Genomic DNA, 20,687 nt, shown 5'->3' on the forward strand with positions numbered 1-20,687 from the left:
AAAATAGTAAAAATAAAGAAAAACCCTGGAATGAGTAGGTGTGTCCAAACTTTTGACTGGTAGTGTATACTGTATATATATATATATTAGCTAAACGGGTGGGGCTCAAAACAGGTGGGACTCTGCCCTGAATGACAGGTCGCTACATGCACACACACACAGAGGATCCTGGCTCAATGGTGAGAGGAGAGGAACAGATTAGAGGAGTATGGGAGGTGTCAGGCAGACCAAGGAGCAGAACAGAAATACCACTATCACAAAATCACACTAGAGATTAAAGAGACAGAGACAGAGAGAGAGAGAGAGAGAGAGAGAGAGAGAGAGAGAGAGAGAGAGAGAGAGAGAGAGAGAGAGAGAGAGACAGAGAGAGAGAGAGAGAGAGAGAGAGAGAGGGAGAGAGAGACAGAGAGAGAGAGAGAGAGAGAGAGAGAGAGAGAGAGAGAGAGAGAGAGAGAGAGAGAGAGAGAGAGAGAGAGAGAGAGAGAGAGAGAGAGAGAGAGAGAGAGAGAGAGAGAGAGAGAGAGAGAGAGAGAAGAGAGAGAGAGAGAGAGAGGAGAGAGAGAGAGAGAGAGAGAGAGAGAGAGAGAGAGAGAGAGAGAGGAGAGAGAGAGGAGAGAGAGAGAGAGAGAGAGAGAGAGAGAGAGAGAGAGAGAGAGAGAGAGAGAGAGGAGAGAGAGAGAGAGAGAGAGAGAGAGAGAGAGAGAGAGAGAGAGAGAGAGCGAGAGAGAGAGAGAGAGAGAGAGAGAGAGAGAGAGAGAGAGAGAGAGAGAGAGAGAGAGAGAGAGAGAGTGGGTGGGTGGGTGGTTGCATTCTCTGTTTAACATCAAAAGGCACATTTTTCATCAACATATTTATTGCCTAGGATGTTTAAAATCCTCTGACATGCAATTATGAATCATATCAAACAATAAATTAAGAGTGTCCTTGTTATCTATTTTGATACCAACACTGTCAACACACAGACGCTCTGTTATCAGACCCTGAGAGTCTGAAGGTCAGTTTACCTCTGAATATAAATATTGTTGCATCATTATATGACACAAGATTTTTGTAATGATTGACAATTCAACAAACAGTAATATTGTCCTAATTTTACACGTGAAATAAAAAACTCCAACGTGCATGTCTGTGGATGAACCAGAATCAAAGGAGACGTTGTGGCAATTATTTTTTAAGCCCAAGTTTAAAAATGTCAAAAATCGTTCAGTATTTTCCCAGAAGTGGATTTTGGCGCATGCGCACTTGCTCAAAAACAATACAGACTTTCCAGACAATACCTTTTTTGGTTGCATGTAACTTTTTATTTAAACCTTTTTTTGGTACATACTGGCTGGAACGGCAGGAATGATGATAGTTGCTCAGCGAAACTCCATTATTTGGTAAGTACCGAATGAACGTATTTTGACATTATTAAGCTTAAAAAGCAGTTGAAAGGCAGGTTGAATGGCTGCTTCCTGGGTTTAAAGGATAATTGCCATATTCAACCTCTCCTTTAAACCCGTATTCTGGTTCAGTCTATGGTGTGTTGTGCGCGATATTGGGGGTCATTCGTGTACTGTTTGACAGAGGGTAACGGGCTGTAGTGCTCTGTGTGTGTGTGTGTGTGTGTGTGTGTGTCTGTATTAGTGTGGAGTGGAGAGCTTCTATGCCCATTGGAGTCTCCCTCTGCTCTGAACTTCACTCCGCCCACACGTGCTTCAGGCTGGCGGCGCTGCGCAGCTCTCCTCTCTGCCTCTCATCTGCCTCTCCAAATTCAGCGCTCCACTTCTCCTCTCTCTAGCGGTGTGCCTGCCTACAGACGGACCTACCCACAGCATAATACGCTTTTATCTTTCAATAGACGGACAAATAAGGACGCAGATGTCTCCGCTATTCACTTTAGGAGCGTTTCCGTACTAAACTGAATTACCCGTACATTCATCACGCCTTCGTTTTGTCACCATTTTAAATGAAAAAAATGACACTGGCGTGGAATTGTGGTGGACTGTTTTACTTGAAAGTGTGGACGTGCTTTTTCAGCCTCGCGGTGCTCAGGACTCTCTCTATACCGGCTAATGAAGGTACGTGGACATAGTTAATAAATGTATTTACAATGTGTTAATCACCTCTGATTACCTTGCCATTAAGGCAATCATAACCTTTAAACAAGGCTGATGCCCTACACTGATAAAGATGCCAGTTGGCATAAGAGCATTGATTGCGAGACGCGCAACGCAATTGACGGAGACCGCTTTTTACTCGTTATGGACGTTCTACACATTTTGTGTAGATTAAACATCTATCTAACATTTTGCGTTTAAATGGTTCGTAAATATGCTTGGTCTCAGTGCTATTGATACATAGAGTGAGTCTCTCAGGCATTGTTACAGAACCAAGCGACCATTTAATTCTGGATCAATACCAGCATGACAACTTCTTGACACCGTGTCAGCTGTTATATATCCCAAATGGATATTGTATTTAGTCAAGCTTTACCGGGCTGTACACATAAAATAGGCTAGCCTAAGTGCTGTGAAAGTTCAGCTTTTTTCCCCATGTGTTTCCAACCGTCTTGTTGGTTGACCGGCAGACTGTGCGTGAACAGCATTTTAAATATCCTGTGATAAATTATGCCATTACCACCTAACATACATTATCATGTCATTATCCTACCAGACAGACATGAGGTCAGATCGACTAGTTATGACATTGTCCGGTTGTGAAGTGCCCCTCATTTAGGCTATGAATTCAATACAGCCAAGATCGACATTTGGTAGAAAAATAAATAAATAAAATAAAAATCCATATAGATTTGGGACATTTGGTAATGGAAAGGGTTTCAAAATGTTCTGTCTGTGACAGGAACCATGGTATTTGAACTCCTTAATTGTAAAAATATGAATGCAAATGTAATAAAAAGTCATCAATGTCCCTTGTAGACATAAAATATATGAACCCTCCTCTCTCTACCACACATGCAGACACTATTTGTGATAAATGATATTTAAAATACAGTCTCAGGAGATTCTCTTTTAAATGTAGTTATAGTATTTTGACCTCTAAACTTTCTGTTAATTTCTTGACATACTGTTCATTATATTTCTTGACAAACTGTCTATTATATTTCTTGACATACTGTTCATTATATTTCTTGACATACTCTCTATTATATTTCTTGACATACTCTCTATTATATTTCTTGACATACTGTCTATTATATTTCTTGACATACTCTCTATTATATTTCTTGACATACTGTCTATTATATTTCTTGACATACTGTCTATTATATTTCTTGACATACTGTTCATTATATTTCTTGACATACTGTCTATTATATTTCTTGACATACTCTCTATTATATTTCTTGACATACTGTCTATTATATTTCTTGACATACTGTCTATTATATTTCTTGACATACTGTTCATTATATTTCTTTCTTGTTGAAAAGTCAAAGCTCTCCCACAAATTATTATGTAAATCTAGAAAATGACAGTAATATTGGTGACAGTTAAAAAGAGCACAGTAGAATAGCATTGATAATGCTAGTGTTGAGCACAGTAGAATAGCATTGATAATGCTTGTGTTGAGCACAGTAGAATAGCATTGATAATGCTTGTGTTGAGCACAGTAGAATAGCATTGATAATGCTTGTGTTGAGCACAGTAGAATAGCATTGATAATGCTAGTGTTGAGTACAGTAGAATAGCATTGATAATGCTTGTGTTGAGCACAGTAGAATAGCATTGATAATGCTAGTGTTGAGCACAGTAGAATAGCATTGATAATGCTAGTGTTGAGTACAGTAGAATAGCATTGATAATGCTAGTGTTGAGTACAGTAGAATAGCATTGATAATGCTAGTGTTGAGTACAGTAGAATAGCATTGATAATGCTAGTGTTGAGCACAGTAGAATAGCATTGATAATGCTAGTGTTGAGTACAGTAGAATAGCATTGATAATGCTAGTGTTGAGTACAGTAGAATAGCATTGATAATGCTTGTGTTGAGCACAGTAGAATAGCATTGATAATGCTAGTGTTGAGTACAGTAGAATAGCATTGATAATGCTTGTGTTGAGCACAGTAGAATAGCATTGATAATGCTAGTGTTGAGTACAGTAGAATAGCATTGATAATGCTAGTGTTGAGTACAGTAGAATAGCATTGATAATGCTAGTGTTGAGTACAGTAGAATAGCATTGATAATGCTTGTGTTTGTGCCAGTCTAAAACCAGAGAGCCATATTGGGACCTGGTTGTGTGTGCTGCAGTTGAATAGCCCCGGCTGATGATGAGCCTAATGGTCTGATTCAGAGGCTGTGTGTCCCAAATGGCACAATGTTCCCTACATAGTGCACTAGGGCCCATATCGTTCTGGTCAAAAGAAGGGCACTTCTGGGACATAACCTCTAATACAGATAGGATTGACGTCAACACAATAGAGGCACGGTGATCTAATGAAGTAGCGCCATAACGCTGCTCATTTCACACATCTAAAAATATCTATTTTGGGATTAAAATCCTTCTTTTGTTCACATACACACACACTGTGTATGGATAAAGAGTTGTCCATTTAAAATAATTATTATGAATTAATTTGCTTCTATTGGACTCAGAGAAGGATTTACTGATAAAACATGTGTCCTTTCTGCTGAATGTAATGTAGACGGTACGCTACTTCCTTCTTACATCCTTCAATCAATCAATCAAATGTATTTATAAAGCACTTTTATTATCTCACTGTTTTGGCACCTGGCTTAGTGTAGCTTGTCAGCTGCTGAATTCACAAGTCAATCAATCAATCAATCAAATGTATTTATAAAGCACTTTTATTATCTCACTGTTTTGGCACCTGGCTTAGTGTAGCTTGTCAGCTGCTGAATTCACAAGTTAATCAATCAATCAATCAAATGTATTTATAAAGCACTTTTATTATCTCACTGTTTTGGCACCTGGCTTAGTGTAGCTTGTCAGCTGCTGAATTCACAAGTCAATCAATCAAATGTATTTATAAAGCCCTTTTTATATCAGCAGATGTCACAAAGTGCTTTACAGAAACCCAGCCTAAAACCCCAAACAGCAGCAATGCAGATGGAGAAGCACGGTGGCTAGGAAAAACTCCCTAGAAAGGCAGGAACATAGGAAGAAACCTAGAGAGGAACCAGGCTCTGAGGGGTGGCCAGTCCCCTTCTGGCTGTACTGGGTAGAGAGGAACCAGGCTCTGAGGGGTGGCCAGTCCTCTTCTGGCTGTACTGGGTAGAGAGGAACCAGGCTCTGAGGGGTGGCCAGTCCTCATCTGGCTGTACTGGGTAGAGAAGAACCAGGCTCTGAGGGGTGGCCAGTCCTCATCTGGCTGTACTGGGTAGAGAGGAACCAGGCTCTGAGGGGTGGCCAGTCCTCTTCTGGCTGTACTGGGTAGAGAGGAACCAGGCTCTGAGGGGTGGCCAGTCCTCTTCTGGCTGTACTGGGTAGAGAGGAACCAGGCTCTGAGGGGTGACCAGTCCTCTTCTGGCTGTGCCAGGTGGAGATTATAACAGTACATGGCCATTAAGGCCAGATTTTTCTCCAAGATGTTCAAACGTTCATAGATGACCAGCAGGGTAAAATAATAATCACAGTGGTTGTAGAGGTTGCAACAGGTCAGTAAATCAGGAGTAAATGTCACTTGGCTTTTCATAGCCGGGCATTTATAGGTTGAAATAGCCAGTGCGGTAGAGAGAGAGAGTTGAAAATAGCAGGTCTGGGACAAGGTAGCACGTCCGGTGAACAGGTCAGGGTTCCCTAGCCGCAGGCAGAAGAGTGGAAACTGGAGCAGCAGCACGACCAGGTGGACTGGGGACAGCCAGGAGTCATCAGGCCAGGTAGTCCTGAGGCATGGTCCTAGGTCTCAGGTCCTCTGGGAGGAGAGGGGGAGAGAGACAGCCAGGAGTCATCAGGCCAGGTAGTCCTGAGGCAGGGTCCTAGGTCTCAGGTCCTCTGGGAGGAGAGGGGGAGAGAGACAGCCAGGAGTCATCAGGCCAGGTAGTCCTGAGGCAGGGTCCTAGGGCTCAGGTCCTCTGGGAGGAGAGGGGGAGAGAGAGAGAAATTAGAGGGAGCATACTTCAATCTACACAGGACACCGGACACATCCTTGTATCCACTCTGGGAATAAGACACATCCTTGTATCCACTCTGGGAATAAGACACATCCTTGTATCCACTCTGGGAATAAGTCATTCAATGGTGATAACCACCATTAATAATTTGTAATATATCTTAATTCTCTAACTCTGAGAATAATCCACACTTAGTTTCACCATGTGGAAAGGATTGTCCTTTCATCGACTGACTCCTTAGATCCTGTCTTGAAGAAAGACATAACCTCCCTGTTATCATCGACTTCACTACAATGCAGTTATTTTTCTCCTAATTAGGGTATATTCTATCTGGAGTAGACAGTGTCTGTTAGCCTGCCCACCAATCAGCTGGACCAATGGACTAGACCGTGTCTGTTAGCCTGCCCACCAATCAGCTGGACCAATGTACTAGACCGTGTCTGTTAGCCTGCCCACCAATCAGCTGGACCAATGTACTAGACAGTGTCTGTTAGCCTGCCCACCAATCAGCTGGACCAATGTACTAGACCGTGTCTGTTAGCCTGCCCACCAATCAGCTGGAACAAACCAAGACCTACTTTAAAAAACTTCAAATAGACAGATTGTTATGCTAGGAATGATGACTTTTCATTGGTGAAGGAATATTGACTTTTCATTGGTTGTTGGGCCCTTTAATAAATGGGGCATTATTATTCTGCAGCATTTTGCAAAGGCCACTCCTACTATATTTGTTTACTGCTGTTATACTGTTCAGTAGGTCAGTCTATACTGTGCAGTTACCAGTAGGTCTGTCTATACTGTTCAGTAGGTCTGTCTATACTGTTCAGTTACCAGTAGGTCTGTCTATACTGTTCAGTTACCAGTAGGTCTGTCTATACTGTTCAGTTACCAGTAGGTCTGTCTATACTGTTCAGTTACCAGTAGGTCTGTCTATACTGTTCAGTAGGTCTGTCTATACTGTTCAGTAGGTCTGTCTATACTGTTCAGTAGGTCTGTCTATACTGTTCAGTTACCAGTAGGTCTGTCTATACTGTTCAGTTACCAGTAGGTCTGTCTATACTGTTCAGTAGGTCTGTCTATACTGTTCAGTAGGTCTGTCTATACTGTTCAGTAGGTCTGTCTATACTGTTCAGTTACCAGTAGGTCTGTCTATACTGTTCAGTAGGTCTGTCTATACTGTTCAGTAGGTCTGTCTATACTGTTCAGTAGGTCTGTCTATACTGTGCAGTTACCAGTAGGTCTGTCTATACTGTTCAGTAGGTCTGTCTATACTGTTCAGTTACCAGTAGGTCTGTCTATACTGTTCAGTTACCAGTAGGTCTGTCTATACTGTTCAGTTACCAGTAGGTCTGTCTATACTGTTCAGTTACCAGTAGGTCTGTCTATACTGTTCAGTAGGTCTGTCTATACTGTTCAGTAGGTCTGTCTATACTGTTCAGTAGGTCTGTCTATACTGTTCAGTTACCAGTAGGTCTGTCTATACTGTTCAGTTACCAGTAGGTCTGTCTATACTGTTCAGTAGGTCTGTCTATACTGTTCAGTAGGTCTGTCTATACTGTTCAGTAGGTCTGTCTATACTGTTCAGTTACCAGTAGGTCTGTCTATACTGTTCAGTTACCAGTAGGTCTGTCTATACTGTTCAGTAGGTCTGTCTATACTGTTCAGTAGGTCTGTCTATACTGTTCAGTAGGTCTGTCTATACTGTTCAGTAGGTATGTCTATACTGTTCAGTTACCAGTAGGTCTGTCTATACTGTTCAGTTACCAGTAGGTCTGTCTATACTGTTCAGTTACCAGTAGGTCTGTCTATACTGTTCAGTTACCAGTAGGTCTGCCTATACTGTTCAGTTACCAGTAGGTCTGTCTATACTGTTCAGTAGGTCTGTCTATACTGTTCAGTAGGTCTGTCTATACTGTTCAGTAGGTCTGTCTATACTGTTCAGTTACCAGTAGGTCTGTCTATACTGTTCAGTTACCAGTAGGTCTGTCTATACTGTTCAGTAGGTCTGTCTATACTGTTCAGTAGGTCTGTCTATACTGTTCAGTAGGTCTGTCTATACTGTTCAGTAGGTATGTCTATACTGTTCAGTTACCAGTAGGTCTGTCTATACTGTTCAGTTACCAGTAGGTCTGTCTATACTGTTCAGTTACCAGTAGGTCTGTCTATACTGTTCAGTTACCAGTAGGTCTGCCTATACTGTTCAGTTACCAGTAGGTCTGTCTATACTGTTCAGTAGGTCTGTCTATACTGTTCAGTAGGTCTGTCTATACTGTTCAGTAGGTCTGTCTATACTGTTCAGTAGGTCTGTCTATACTGTTCAGTTACCAGTAGGTCTGTCTATACTGTTCAGTTACCAGTAGGTCTGTCTATACTGTTCAGTAGGTCTGTCTAGACTGTTCAGTTTCCAGTAGGTCTGTCTATACTGTTCAGTTACCAGTAGGTCTGTCTATACTGTTCAGTAGGTCTGTCTATACTGTTCAGTAGGTCTGTCTATACTGTTCAGTAGGTCTGTCTATACTGTTCAGTTACCAGTAGGTCTGTCTATACTGTTCAGTTTCCAGTAGGTCTGTCTATACTGTTCAGTTACCAGTAGGTCTGTCTATACTGTTCAGTAGGTCTGTCTATACTGTTCAGTAGGTCTGTCTATACTGTTCAGTAGGTCTGTCTATACTGTTCAGTTACCAGTAGGTCTGTCTATACTGTTCAGTAGGTCTGTCTATACTGTTCAGTAGGTCTGTCTATACTGTTCAGTTACCAGTAGGTCTGTCTATACTGTTCAGTAGGTCTGTCTATACTGTTCAGTAGGTCTGTCTATACTGTTCAGTAGGTCTGTCTATACTGTTCAGTTACCAGTAGGTCTGTCTATACTGTTCAGTTACCAGTAGGTCTGTCTATACTGTTCAGTAGGTCTGTCTATACTGTTCAGTAGGTCTGTCTATACTGTTCAGTAGGTCTGTCTATACTGTTCAGTAGGTCTGTCTATACTGTTCAGTTACCAGTAGGTCTGTCTATACTGTTCAGTTACCAGTAGGTCTGTCTATACTGTTCAGTAGGTCTGTCTATACTGTTCAGTAGGTCTGTCTATACTGTTCAGTAGGTCTGTCTATACTGTTCAGTAGGTCTGTCTATACTGTTCAGTTACCAGTAGGTCTGTCTATACTGTTCAGTAGGTCTGTCTATACTGTTCAGTAGGTCTGTCTATACTGTTCAGTAGGTCTGTCTATACTGTTCAGTAGGTCTGTCTATACTGTTCAGTAGGTCTGTCTATACTGTTCAGTAGGTCTGTCTATACTGTTCAGTTACCAGTATGTCTGTCTATACTGTTCAGTTACCAGTAGGTCTGTCTATACTGTTCAGTAGGTCTGTCTATACTGTTCAGTAGGTCTGTCTATACTGTTCAGTAGGTCTGTCTATACTGTTCAGTAGGTCTGTCTATACTGTTCAGTTACCAGTAGGTCTGTCTATACTGTTCAGTTACCAGTAGGTCTGTCTATACTGTTCAGTTACCAGTAGGTCTGTCTATACTGTTCAGTAGGTCTGTCTAGACTGTTCAGTTTCCAGTAGGTCTGTCTATACTGTTCAGTTACCAGTAGGTCTGTCTATACTGTTCAGTTACCAGTAGGTCTGTCTATACTGTTCAGTAGTTCTGTCTATACTGTTCAGTAGTTCTGTCTATACTGTTCAGTAGGTCTGTCTATACTGTTCAGTTACCAGTAGGTCTGTCTATACTGTTCAGTTTCCAGTAGGTCTGTCTATACTGTTCAGTTACCAGTAGGTCTGTCTATACTGTTCAGTTACCAGTAGGTCTGTCTATACTGTTCAGTAGGTCTGTCTAGACTGTTCAGTTTCCAGTAGGTCTGTCTATACTGTTCAGTAGGTCTGTCTATACTGTTCAGATCCAGTAGGTCTGTCTATACTGTTCAGTTTCCAGTAGGTCTGTCTATACTGTTCAGTTTCCAGTAGGTCTGTCTATACTGTTCAGTTACCAGTAGGTCTGTCTATACTGTTCAGTTACCAGTAGGTCTGTCTATACTGTTCAGTAGGTCTGTCTAGACTGTTCAGTAGGTCTGTCTATACTGTTCAGTTTCCAGTAGGTCTGTCTATACTGTTCAGTTACCAGTAGGTCTGTCTATACTTTTCAGTAGGTCTGTCTATACTGTTCAGTAGGTCTGTCTATACTGTTCAGTTTCCAGTAGGTCTGTCTATACTGTTCAGTTACCAGTAGGTCTGTCTATACTGTTCAGTTACCAATAGGTCTGTCTATACTGTTCAGTAGGTCTGTCTAGACTGTTCAGTTTCCAGTAGGTCTGTCTATACTGTTCAGTAGGTCTGTCTATACTGTTCAGTTTCCAGTAGGTCTGTCTATACTGTTCAGTTTCCAGTAGGTCTGTCTATACTGTTCAGTTACCAGTAGGTCTGTCTATACTGTTCAGTTTCCAGTAGGTCTGTCTATACTGTTCAGTAGGTCTGTCTAGACTGTTCAGTTTCCAGTAGGTCTGTCTATACTGTTCAGTTTCCAGTAGGTCTGTCTATACTGTTCAGTTACCAGTAGGTCTGTCTATACTGTTCAGTTTCCAGTAGGTCTGTCTATACTGTTCAGTTTCCAGTAGGTCTGTCTATACTGTTCAGTTACCAGTAGGTCTGTCTATACTGTTCAGTAGGTCTGTCTATACTGTTCAGTAGGTCTGTCTATACTGTTCAGTAGGTCTGTCTATACTGTTCAGTAGGTCTGTCTATACTGTTCAGTAGGTCTGTCTATACTGTTCAGTTTCATGTAGGTCTGTCTATACTGTTCAGTTTCATGTAGGTCTGTCTATACTGTTCAGTTTCCAGTAGGTCTGTTTCAGAGTTCATACGGCTATCGTGTGGCTCACTGAAGGATCACTACAATTTGGGTCCAAGGGCTATGTGAAATAAGTGTTTTTAATTTAAAAGCTTCCCAAATGTGTTCTACAGTCGTGGTCAAAAGTTTTGAGAATGACACAAATATTAATTTTCACAAAGTCTGCTGCCTCAGTTTTTATGATGGCAATTTGCATATACTCCAGAATGTTATGAAGAGTGATCAGATGAATTGCAATTGATTGCAAAGTCCCTCTTTGCCATGAAAATGAACTTAATCCCCAAAAAACATTTCCACTTCATTTCAGCTCTGCACAAAAGGACCAGCTGACATATAATATGCCATTTAGCAGACGCTTTTATCCAAAGCGACTTACAGTCATGCGTGCATACGTTTTTTTGTGTATTTTATTGTGTATGGGTGGTCCCGGGGATCGAACCCACTACCTTGGCGTTACAAGCGCCTTGCTCTACCAGCTGAGCTACAGAGGACCACATCATGTTAGTGATTCTCTCGTTAACACAGGTGAGAGTGTTGACAAGGACAAGGCTGGAGATCACTCTGACATGCTGATTGGGTTAAAAGGAGGGTGGTGCTTGAAATCATTGTTCTTCCTCTGTTAACCATGGTTACCTGCAAGGAAACACGTGCCGTCATCATTGCTTTGCACAAAAAGGGCTTCACAGGCAAGGATATTGCTGCTAGTAAGATTGCACCAAAATCAACCATTTATCGGATCATCAAGAACTTCAAGGAGAGAGGTTCAATTGTTGTGAAGAAGGCTTCAGGGCGCCCAAGAAAGTCCAGCAAGTGCCAGGACTGTCTCCTAAAGTTGATTCAGCTGCGGGATCGGGGCACCACCAGTGCAGAGCTTGCTCAGAAATGGCAGCAGGCAGGTGTGAGTGCATCTGCACGCACAGTGAGGCGAAGACTTTTGGAGGATGGCCTGGTGTCAAGAAGGGCAGCGAGGAAGCCACTTATCTCCAGGAAAAACATCAGGGACATATTGATATTCTACAAAAGGTACAGGGAGGGATTGGACTGCTGAGGACTGGGGTAAAGTCATTTTCTCTGATGAATCCCCTTTGTGATTGTTTGGGGCATCCGGAAAACCATCCGGAAAACCATCAGTCCTGTGTCATGCCAACAGTAAAGCATCCTGAGACCATTCATGTGTGGGGTTGCTTCTCAGCCAAGGGAGTGGGCTCACTCACAATTTTGCCTAAGAACACAGCCATGAATAAAGAATGTTAACAACACATCCTCCGAGAGCAACTTCTCCCAACCATCCAAGAACAGTTTGGTGACAACCAATGCCTTTTCAAGCATGATGGAGCACCTTGCCATAAGGCAAAAGTGATAACTAAGTGGCTCGGGCAACAAAACATCGACATTTTGGGTCCATGGCCAGGAAACTCCCCAGACCTTAATCCCATTGAGAACTTGTGGTCAATCCTCAAGAGGCGGGTGGACAAACAAAACCCCACAAATTCTGACAAACTCCAAGCATTGATTATGCAACAATGGGCTGCCATCAGTCAGGATGTGGCCCAGAAGTTAATTGACAGCATGCCAGGGCGGATTGCAGAGGTTTTGAAAAAGAAGGGTCAACACTGAAATATTGACTCTTTGCATAAACTTAATATAATTGTCAATAAAAGCCTTTGACACTTATGGAATGCTTGTAATTATACTTCAGTATACCATAGTAACATCTGACAAAAAATATCTAAAAACACTGAAGCAGCAAACTTTGTGAAGACCAATACTTGTGTCCATTCTTAAAACTTTTGACCACGACTCTATATACTGACAGTTTTCTTCTTGTGTTCCTGCAGTGAACTTACTGGACTCTCGTTCTGTCATGGGGGACCTGGGGTGGATAGCCTACCCAAAGAATGGGGTGAGTGTCACTTCATACATGCTCACACAAATCACACAAACTCAGTCTCCTTTTCAGTCTGCCTGAACCAATCCTCACACTACCTTGTCCCGGACCCGCTGTTTTCCACTCTCTCTCTCTCCCTCTCTCCCTCACCTGCTGTCTCGACCTCTGAATGCTCGGCTATGAAAAGCCAACTGACATTTACTCCTGAGGTGCTGACCTGTTGCACCCTCTACAACCACTTTGATTATTATTTGACACTGCTGGTCATCTATGAACGTTTGAACATCTTGAAGAACGATCTGGCCTTAAATGGCCATGTACTCTTATAATCTCCACCCGGCACAGCCAGAAGAGGACTGGCCACCCCTCAGAGCCTGGTTCCTCTCTAGGTTTCTTCATAGGTTTCTGCCTTTGTAGGGAGTTTTTCCTAGCCACCGTGCTTCTACATCTGCATTGCTTGCTGTCTGGGGTTTTAGGCTGGGTTTCTGTAAAGCACTTTGTGACATCTGCTGATGTAAAACGGGCTTAATAAATAAATTTGATTGATTTTGATTGAAGGGGAGGGGAGGGGGGGGGAGAAGGGAGGGGAGGGGGTTAAATGGAGGGGAGGGGAGAATGGAGGGGAGGGGGAAGTTCTGGGCTGATTCCTCACCGTTCTCATGATCATTGCAACTCCACGAGGTGAGATCTTGCATGGAGCCCCAGGCCGAGGGAGATTGACAGTTATTTTGTGTTTCTTCCATTTGCGGGTAATCGCACCAACTGTTGTCACCTTCTCACCAAGCTGCTTGGCGATGGTCTTGTAGCCCATTCCAGCCTTGTGTAGGTCTACAATCTTGTCCCTGACATCCTTGGAGAGCTCTTTGGTCTTGGCCATGGTGGAGAGTTTGGAATCTAATTGATTGCTTCTGTGGACAGGTGCCTTTTATACAGGTAACAAGCTGAGATTAGGAGCACTCCCTTTAAGAGTGTGCGCCTAATCTCAGCTCGTTACCTGTATAAAAGACACCTGGGAGCCAGAAATCTTTCTGATTGAGAGGGGGTCAAATACTTCTTTCCCTCATTTAAAATGTAAATCAATTTATAACATTTTTGACATGAGTTTTTCTGGATTTTGTTGTTGTTATTCTGTCTCTCACTGTTCAAATAAACCTACCATTAAAATTATAGACTGATCATTTCTTTTGTCAGTGGGCAAACGTACAACATCAGCAGGGGATCAAATACTTTTTTCCCTCACTGTAGATAGAACACAGCTACAGTGCTGATCATTGTTTACGCCCATTTAGCATGGTTCACACCCTCTTAAGCCTTAGACCCACCCATCTCTTAGCGGATTCACGTTGGAACATGTGACTGTGGCCATGTGCTAAAGCAGTGAGGTAGTGCTTAAAAAACAAAGAAAACATGTCAACAATCAAATACTTTATTAACTTCAAGTGCTAAAGGTAGTAGCCTACAATCAGGACAAAACTTAAAACACATAAAGGCTTAGGTAAAAACAATATCTAGACCTAGGCCCATATCATAAGATCCTTTGAGTAACTTTGGTTCAGGTCATGTTATTATATGAACAAAGGAATCGAGCCTGAGAGCATATTTCTGTCCTCTCCTTTGGTGTAGGACATGTAATGTCCATGGCCTTTTCATTATAAAAGTATTGATCTTCTCAAAAATATATGTTTGCCGGGTTGTGTCCAGTCCAGGGAATGCTTTCACATCTCTGGGAGGAAGGACGTCAACGTTGCACAGCAGCTGAAACCTGGTTCCATCTGAGTGAAAGCTCCTTGGCCACAACAACACCAGGCTCCAGACAGTTAAAGCTGTAAAGGAAGAAAGCAGACAAATAGACAATACATTAAAACCTGCATAGCAGCAATAACATATTAATTGACCCCCAAGGTCAAGCAATAAGCTCAAAGTACAAAGACAAAATACCTGAAGCGTTGCTTGTTCACCCTCGATCATCTCCTTGTACTGGAGGCAAGACAAATTCCAGAAAAATAGGTTAAAACATGAATTAATTCATGTCCTATAGCTTGTTGTTGCCCGTTGACTGCTACAGCTGTGACCCTGAACCTGCTTTCCGTCCAACAATGGCAATGCAGACACAAGATAACTAGCTAGATTTAGCAAATGTTTAGCTTCATAATTACCAGCTGGCTAGATGAAAATGGTATCCATCTAGCTAGCCAGCTAGTTGAGCATCGTGGCTATCTAGCTAGCCAACTTAGCATGTGTCCCTATAACGTAACATGGGGTTTGATTAGCTTGCCAATCACTTAGCATTCGCACCGCAGTGTCTATTTTCGGTAGCTAGCTAGTTAAACATGACAAATTGGCAAACATGACAAAGATGATCATCATGTCATGCATGGCTTAGCACATCAGCAATCAACATTAACAGCAGAATACAACTGGCTAGCTCAGCTAAAATGTAAAAATGTAAATGTTAACGTCGCTTTGTCCTGCAACGAGCAATCTGTAAACAATGGCTTGTTGCGGGATGAAGCAAGCTATAGCATTTCGCTACACCCGCAATAACATCTGCTAAATATGTGAATGTGACCAATACAATTTGGTTTGATTTGTATAACGGTACCTGTATGCATCTGTCTAGCTATAGCTTGCTTCATCCCGCAACAAGCTATTTTTTACTGATGGCTCATTGCGGGACGAAGAAATGTTAAGACAGCTAGATGAGCTAGCCAGTTGCATTCTGCTGTTAATGTTGATTGCTGATGTGCTAAGCCATGCATGACAAGATGATACTCTTTCATTGCTAGCTAGCTGGACAGATGCATACAGGTACCACTATAAAAATCAAACCAAATAGCTATATAGCTAACAGTAGCTAGCAATGAAAATGACATTTTGATACAGTTGAGACAATAACTTACAGTGGGGAAAAAAAAATATTTAGTCAGCCACCAATTGTGCAAGTTCTCCCACTTAAAAAGATGAGAGAGGCCTGTAATTTACATCATAGGTACACGTCAACTATGACAGACAAATTGAGCATTTTTTTCTCCAGAAAATCACATTGTAGGATTTTTTATGAATTTATTTGCAAATTATGGTGGAAAATAAGTATTTGGTCACCTACAAACAAGCAAGATTTCAGGCTCTCACAGACCTGTAACTTCTTCTTTAAGAGGCTCCTCTGTCCTCCACTCGTAACCTGTATTAATGGCACCTGTTTGAACTTGTTATCAGTATAAAAGACACCTGTCCACAACCTCAAACAGTCACACTCCAAACTCCACTATGGCCAAGACCAAAGAGCTGTCAAAGGACACCAGAAACAAAATTGTAGACCTGCACCAGGCTGGGAAGACTGAATCTGCAATAGGTAAGCAGCTTGGTTTGAAGAAATCAACTGTGGAAGCAATTATTAGGAAATGGAAGACATACAAGACCACTGATAATCTCCCTCGATCTTGGGCTCCACGCAAGATCTAACCCCGTGGGGTCAAAATGATCACAAGAACGGTGAGCAAAAATCCCAGAACCACACGGGGGGACCTAGTGAATGACCAGCAGAGAGCAGGGACCAAAGTAACAAAGCCTACCATCAGTAACACACTACGCCGCCAGGGACTCAAATCCTGCAGTGCCAGACGTGTCCCCCTGCTTAAGCCAGTACATGTCCAGGCCCGTCTGAAGTTTGCTAGAGTGCATTTGGATGATCCAGAAGAGGATTGGGAGAATGTCATATGGTCAGATGAAACCAAAATATAACTTTTTGGTAAAAACTCAACTCGTCTTGTTTGGAGGACAAAGAATGCTGAGTTGCATCCAAAGAACACCATACCTACTGTGAAGCATGGGGGTGGAAACATCATGCTTTGGGGCTGTTTTTCTGCAAAGGGACCAGGACGGCTGATCCGTGTAAAGGAAAGAATGAATGGGGCCATGTATCGTGAGATTTTGAGTGAAAACCTCCTTCCATCAGCAAGGGCATTGAAGATGAAACGTGGCTGGGTCTTTCAGCATGACAATGATCCCAAACACACCGCCCGGGCAACGAAGGAGTGGCTTCGGTCAAGGTCCTGGAGTGGCCTAGCCAGTCTCCAGATCTCAACCCCAATAAAAATCTTTGGAGGGAGTTGAAAGTCTGTGTTGCCCAGCGACAGCCCCAAAACATCACTGCTCTAGAGGAGATCTGCATGGAGGAATGAGCCAAAATACCAGCAACAGTGTGTGAAAACCTTGTGATGACTTACAGAAAACGTTTGACCTGTGTCATTGCCAACAAAGGGTATATAACAAAGTATTGAGAAACTTTTGTTATTGACTAAATACTTATTTTCCACCATAATTTGCAAATAAATTCATTAAAAATCCTACAATGTGATTTTCTGGAGAAAAAAAATCTCAATTTGTCTGTCATAGTTGACGTGTACCTATGATGAAAATTACAGGCCTCTCTCATCTTTTTAAGTGGGAGAACTTGCACAATTGGTGGCTGACTAAATACTATTTTTCCCCACTGTATGTACATGTAGCTATTTTAACATTTTAACTGCAGACTCTTACCAGATTATGATGATTCACCGCAGACTTAAACACTTTAGAAATAATCCATCCCACTAGGCTTCAACCAGTCCAAACTGCTCTCCATCTCAGCTCTCTTAGTTCTCTCTTTCTCTCTATTTCTCTCTTTCTCTCCCTCTCAGCTGTCTCTTCTCTCTCTCTCTTTCTCTCCTTCTCAGCTGTCTCTCTCTCTCTCTCCTTCTCTCTCTCTCTCTCTCTCTCTCTCTCTCTCATTCTGTAATGAGGGGCTAGAGGGGATGCCTAGAGACTGAGCACTTGGGTTTGGAGTGTGTGTGATGTTTAGTGCACAGTTGAGCCCCAGAAATAGGGATGGTTTGAAGTGAAGGGGGGATTCAGGGAGGATAGAGAGGAGGAAATGAAGGGGACGAAATAGAGAAGGATAAAAAGATGCTGGGAGGAAGAACACAGGTAAAGGTCAGATAAAGGTCAGATAAAAGTCAGGTAAAGGTCAGGTTAATGAATGCTTTCTATTATCTAACACACAGTTGTTCTGTCTATAGGTACAGAGAACCGGATGGTAGAGGTCTCTAAGGATACTTACACAGTGCTAATAAACTTTATGATCAGGATTTCTAGATAGAAACACAAACATTGCAAAGTAAACCCAGTGACACTGGCCAATTGCACTGAGTATACAAAACATTAAGAACACCTTCTCTTTCCATGACATAGACTGATCAAGTAAATCCAGGTGAAAGCTATGATCCCTTATTGATGTCACTTGTTAAATCCACTCCAATAAGTGTAGATGAAGGGGAGGAGACAGGTTAAAGAAGGATTTTTAAGCTTTGAGATAATTGAGACCTTGATTGCGTATGTGTGCCATTCAGAGGGTGAATGGGCAAGACAAAATATTTAAATGCCTTTGAATGGGGTATGGTAGTAGGTGCCAGGCATACCGGTTTGAGTGTGTCAAGAACTGCAACAATTCTTGGTTTTTCACGTCAATAGTTTACTGTGTGTATCAAGAGTGGTCCACCACCCAAAGGACTGTGGGAAGCATTGGAGTCAACATGGGCCAGCATCCCTGTGGAACGCTTTCGACACCTTGTAGAGTCCATGCACAGGCGAATTGAAGCTTTTCTGAGGGCAAAAGGGGGTGCAACTCAAAATTAGGAAGGTGTTCCTAATGTTTTGTCCACTCATTGCATCTCTGGTACATCCTGGGTAAACCCTTTGTGTGAGTGTACTGTACTTCAAGTCGTTGTTAAGAGCACCTTGTTACATCTTTCTGGGTGTCTCAATTTTAAGAGCACCTTGTTACATCTTTCTGGGTGCTTCCTAACTGTAGTGCACTATATATGGAGTAGGGTGCTGTTAGTGTGTTAGGCCTAATCTGTCTTAAAGCCCAGTCCAACCTGTTACTTTACCTCCTGTTTATCAGCGTTAAGAGGATTTGTCACTGTGGTCTCTGCTGGGTGTGTGTGTGTGTGTGTGTGTGTGTGTGTATGTGTGTGTGTTCTACTCTGCTGGGTGTGTGTGTGTGTGTGTGTGTGTGTGTGTGTGTGTGTGTGTGTTCTACTCTGCTGGGTGTGTGTGTGTGTGTTCTACTCTGCTGTGTGTGTGTGTGTGTGTGTGTGTGTGTGTGTGTGTGTTCTACTCTGCTGGGGGTGTCATCAGGGGTCCACTTAGACCTCAGACTCAGCACAGACACCTGCATGTAGACAGACAGACAGGCAGGCAGGCAGGCAGGTAGACAGACAGGTAGACAGGCAGGCAGGCAGACAGACAGGCAGACAGACAGACAGACAGGCAGACAGACTGTCAGTCAAGCAGACAGGCAGGCAGACAGGCAGTCAAGCAGACAGTCAGGCAGACAGACAGGCAGACAGACAGACAGACAGGCAGGCAGACAGACAGACAGGCAGACAGACAGACAGGCAGGCAGTCAAGCAGACAGTCAGGCAGGCAGACAGACAGGCAGACAGACAGGTAGACAGGCAGACAGACAGACACAATAACATTCTAATGTGGATTTGCATTTTCAGATGTGAAAATCACATTTGCTTTTTGAATTGTTCTGTCCCATGTTACACAACCTAGTTTTTTAGCAGTCGTTCAATCTTCTCGTTGTAACAATTAGGATAATGGGACAATTCTGAGTACAACGCAATTTCTCATCCCTGTATTGAGGTACGTTTTCTGAGCCATACCTCAAATCAAATCAAATCAAATTGTATTTGCCACATGCACCGATTACAACAGGTGTAGACCTTACAGTGAAATGCTTACTTACAAGCCCTTAACCAACAATGCAGATTTTAAGAAAAATATGTGTTAAGTAAAGAAATAGATCAGTAAAAAATATTAATACAAAATAATTAAAGAGCAGCAGTAAAATAAAATAACAGTAGGGAGGCTATATACAGGGGGGTACCGGTGCAGAGTCAATGTGTGGGGGCACTGGTTAGTCGAGGTAATTGAGGCAATATGTACATGTGGGTAGAGTTAATTTAACTATACATAAATAATAAACAGAGAGTAGCAGCAGCGTTAGAAGAGGTGGTGTCAAATAGTCCGAGTAGCCATGATTAGCTGTTCAGGAGTCTTATGGCTTGGGGGGGTAGAAGACGTCGTGTCTTCTGGGCCACATCCTGACTGATGGCAGCCCATTCTTGCATAATCAATGCTTGGAGTTTGTCAGAATTTGTGGGGTTTTGTTTGTCCACCCGCCTCTTGAGGAAAAGTTCTCAATGGGATTAAGGTCTGGGGAGTTTCCTGGCCATGGACCCAAAATGTTGATGTTTTGTTGCCCGAGCCACTTAGTTATCACTTTTGCCTTATGGCAAGGTGCTCCATCATGCTGGAAAAGGCATTGGTTGTCACCAAACTGTTCTTGGATGGTTGGGAGAAGTTGCTCTCGGAGGATGTGTTGGTACCATTCTTTATTCATGGCTGTGTTCTTAGGCAAAATTGTGAGTGAGCCCACTCCCTTGGCTGAGAAGCAACCCCACACATGAATGGTCTCAGGATGCTTTACTGTTGGCATGACACAGGACTGATGGTAGCGCTCACCTTGTCTTCTCAGGACAAGGTGTTTTCCGGATGCCCCAAACAATCGCAAAGGGGATTCATCAGAGGAAATGACTTTACCCCAGTCCTCAGCAATCCAATCCCTGTACCTTTTGCAGAATATCAGTCTGTCCCTGATGTTTTTCCTGGAGATAAGTGGCTTCTTTGCTGCCCTTCTTGACACCAGGCCATCCTCCAAAAGTCTTCGCCTCACTGTGTGTGCAGATGCACTCACACCTGCCTGCTGCCATTTCTGAGCAAGCTCTGCACTGGTGGTTCCCCGATCCCGCAGCTGAATCATCTTTAGGA

The 20,687-nt window shown here is 42.7% G+C and overlaps 1 protein-coding gene across 4 annotated transcripts in view; it reads left to right on the top strand.

Moving 5' to 3' along the window:
• Positions 1 to 1,273: 1,273 nt before the first annotated feature.
• The window catches only part of LOC311118981 (ephrin type-A receptor 5-like), a 152,721-nt gene continuing 133,307 nt past the window's right edge, over positions 1,274 to 20,687 (top strand). For 3 of the 4 annotated variants that reach the window (XM_084193730.1, XM_084193731.1, XM_084193732.1), the window contains exons 1-2: positions 1,672 to 2,060; positions 12,760 to 12,824. In XM_084193730.1, the coding sequence (XP_084049856.1) occupies positions 1,949 to 2,060; positions 12,760 to 12,824 (177 nt within the window). In that variant the 5' untranslated portion in view covers positions 1,672 to 1,948. Of the gene's footprint in view, positions 1,380 to 1,671; positions 2,061 to 12,759; positions 12,825 to 20,687 lie in introns of those variants that run through there. The other variant, XM_084193733.1, reaches the window with a different exon arrangement.

Source organism: Coregonus lavaretus, assembly GCF_964263955.1.
Source record: "Coregonus lavaretus genome assembly, contig: HAP1_SCAFFOLD_304, whole genome shotgun sequence".
In the NCBI taxonomy this organism is placed as follows: Eukaryota; Metazoa; Chordata; class Actinopteri; order Salmoniformes; family Salmonidae; genus Coregonus; species Coregonus lavaretus.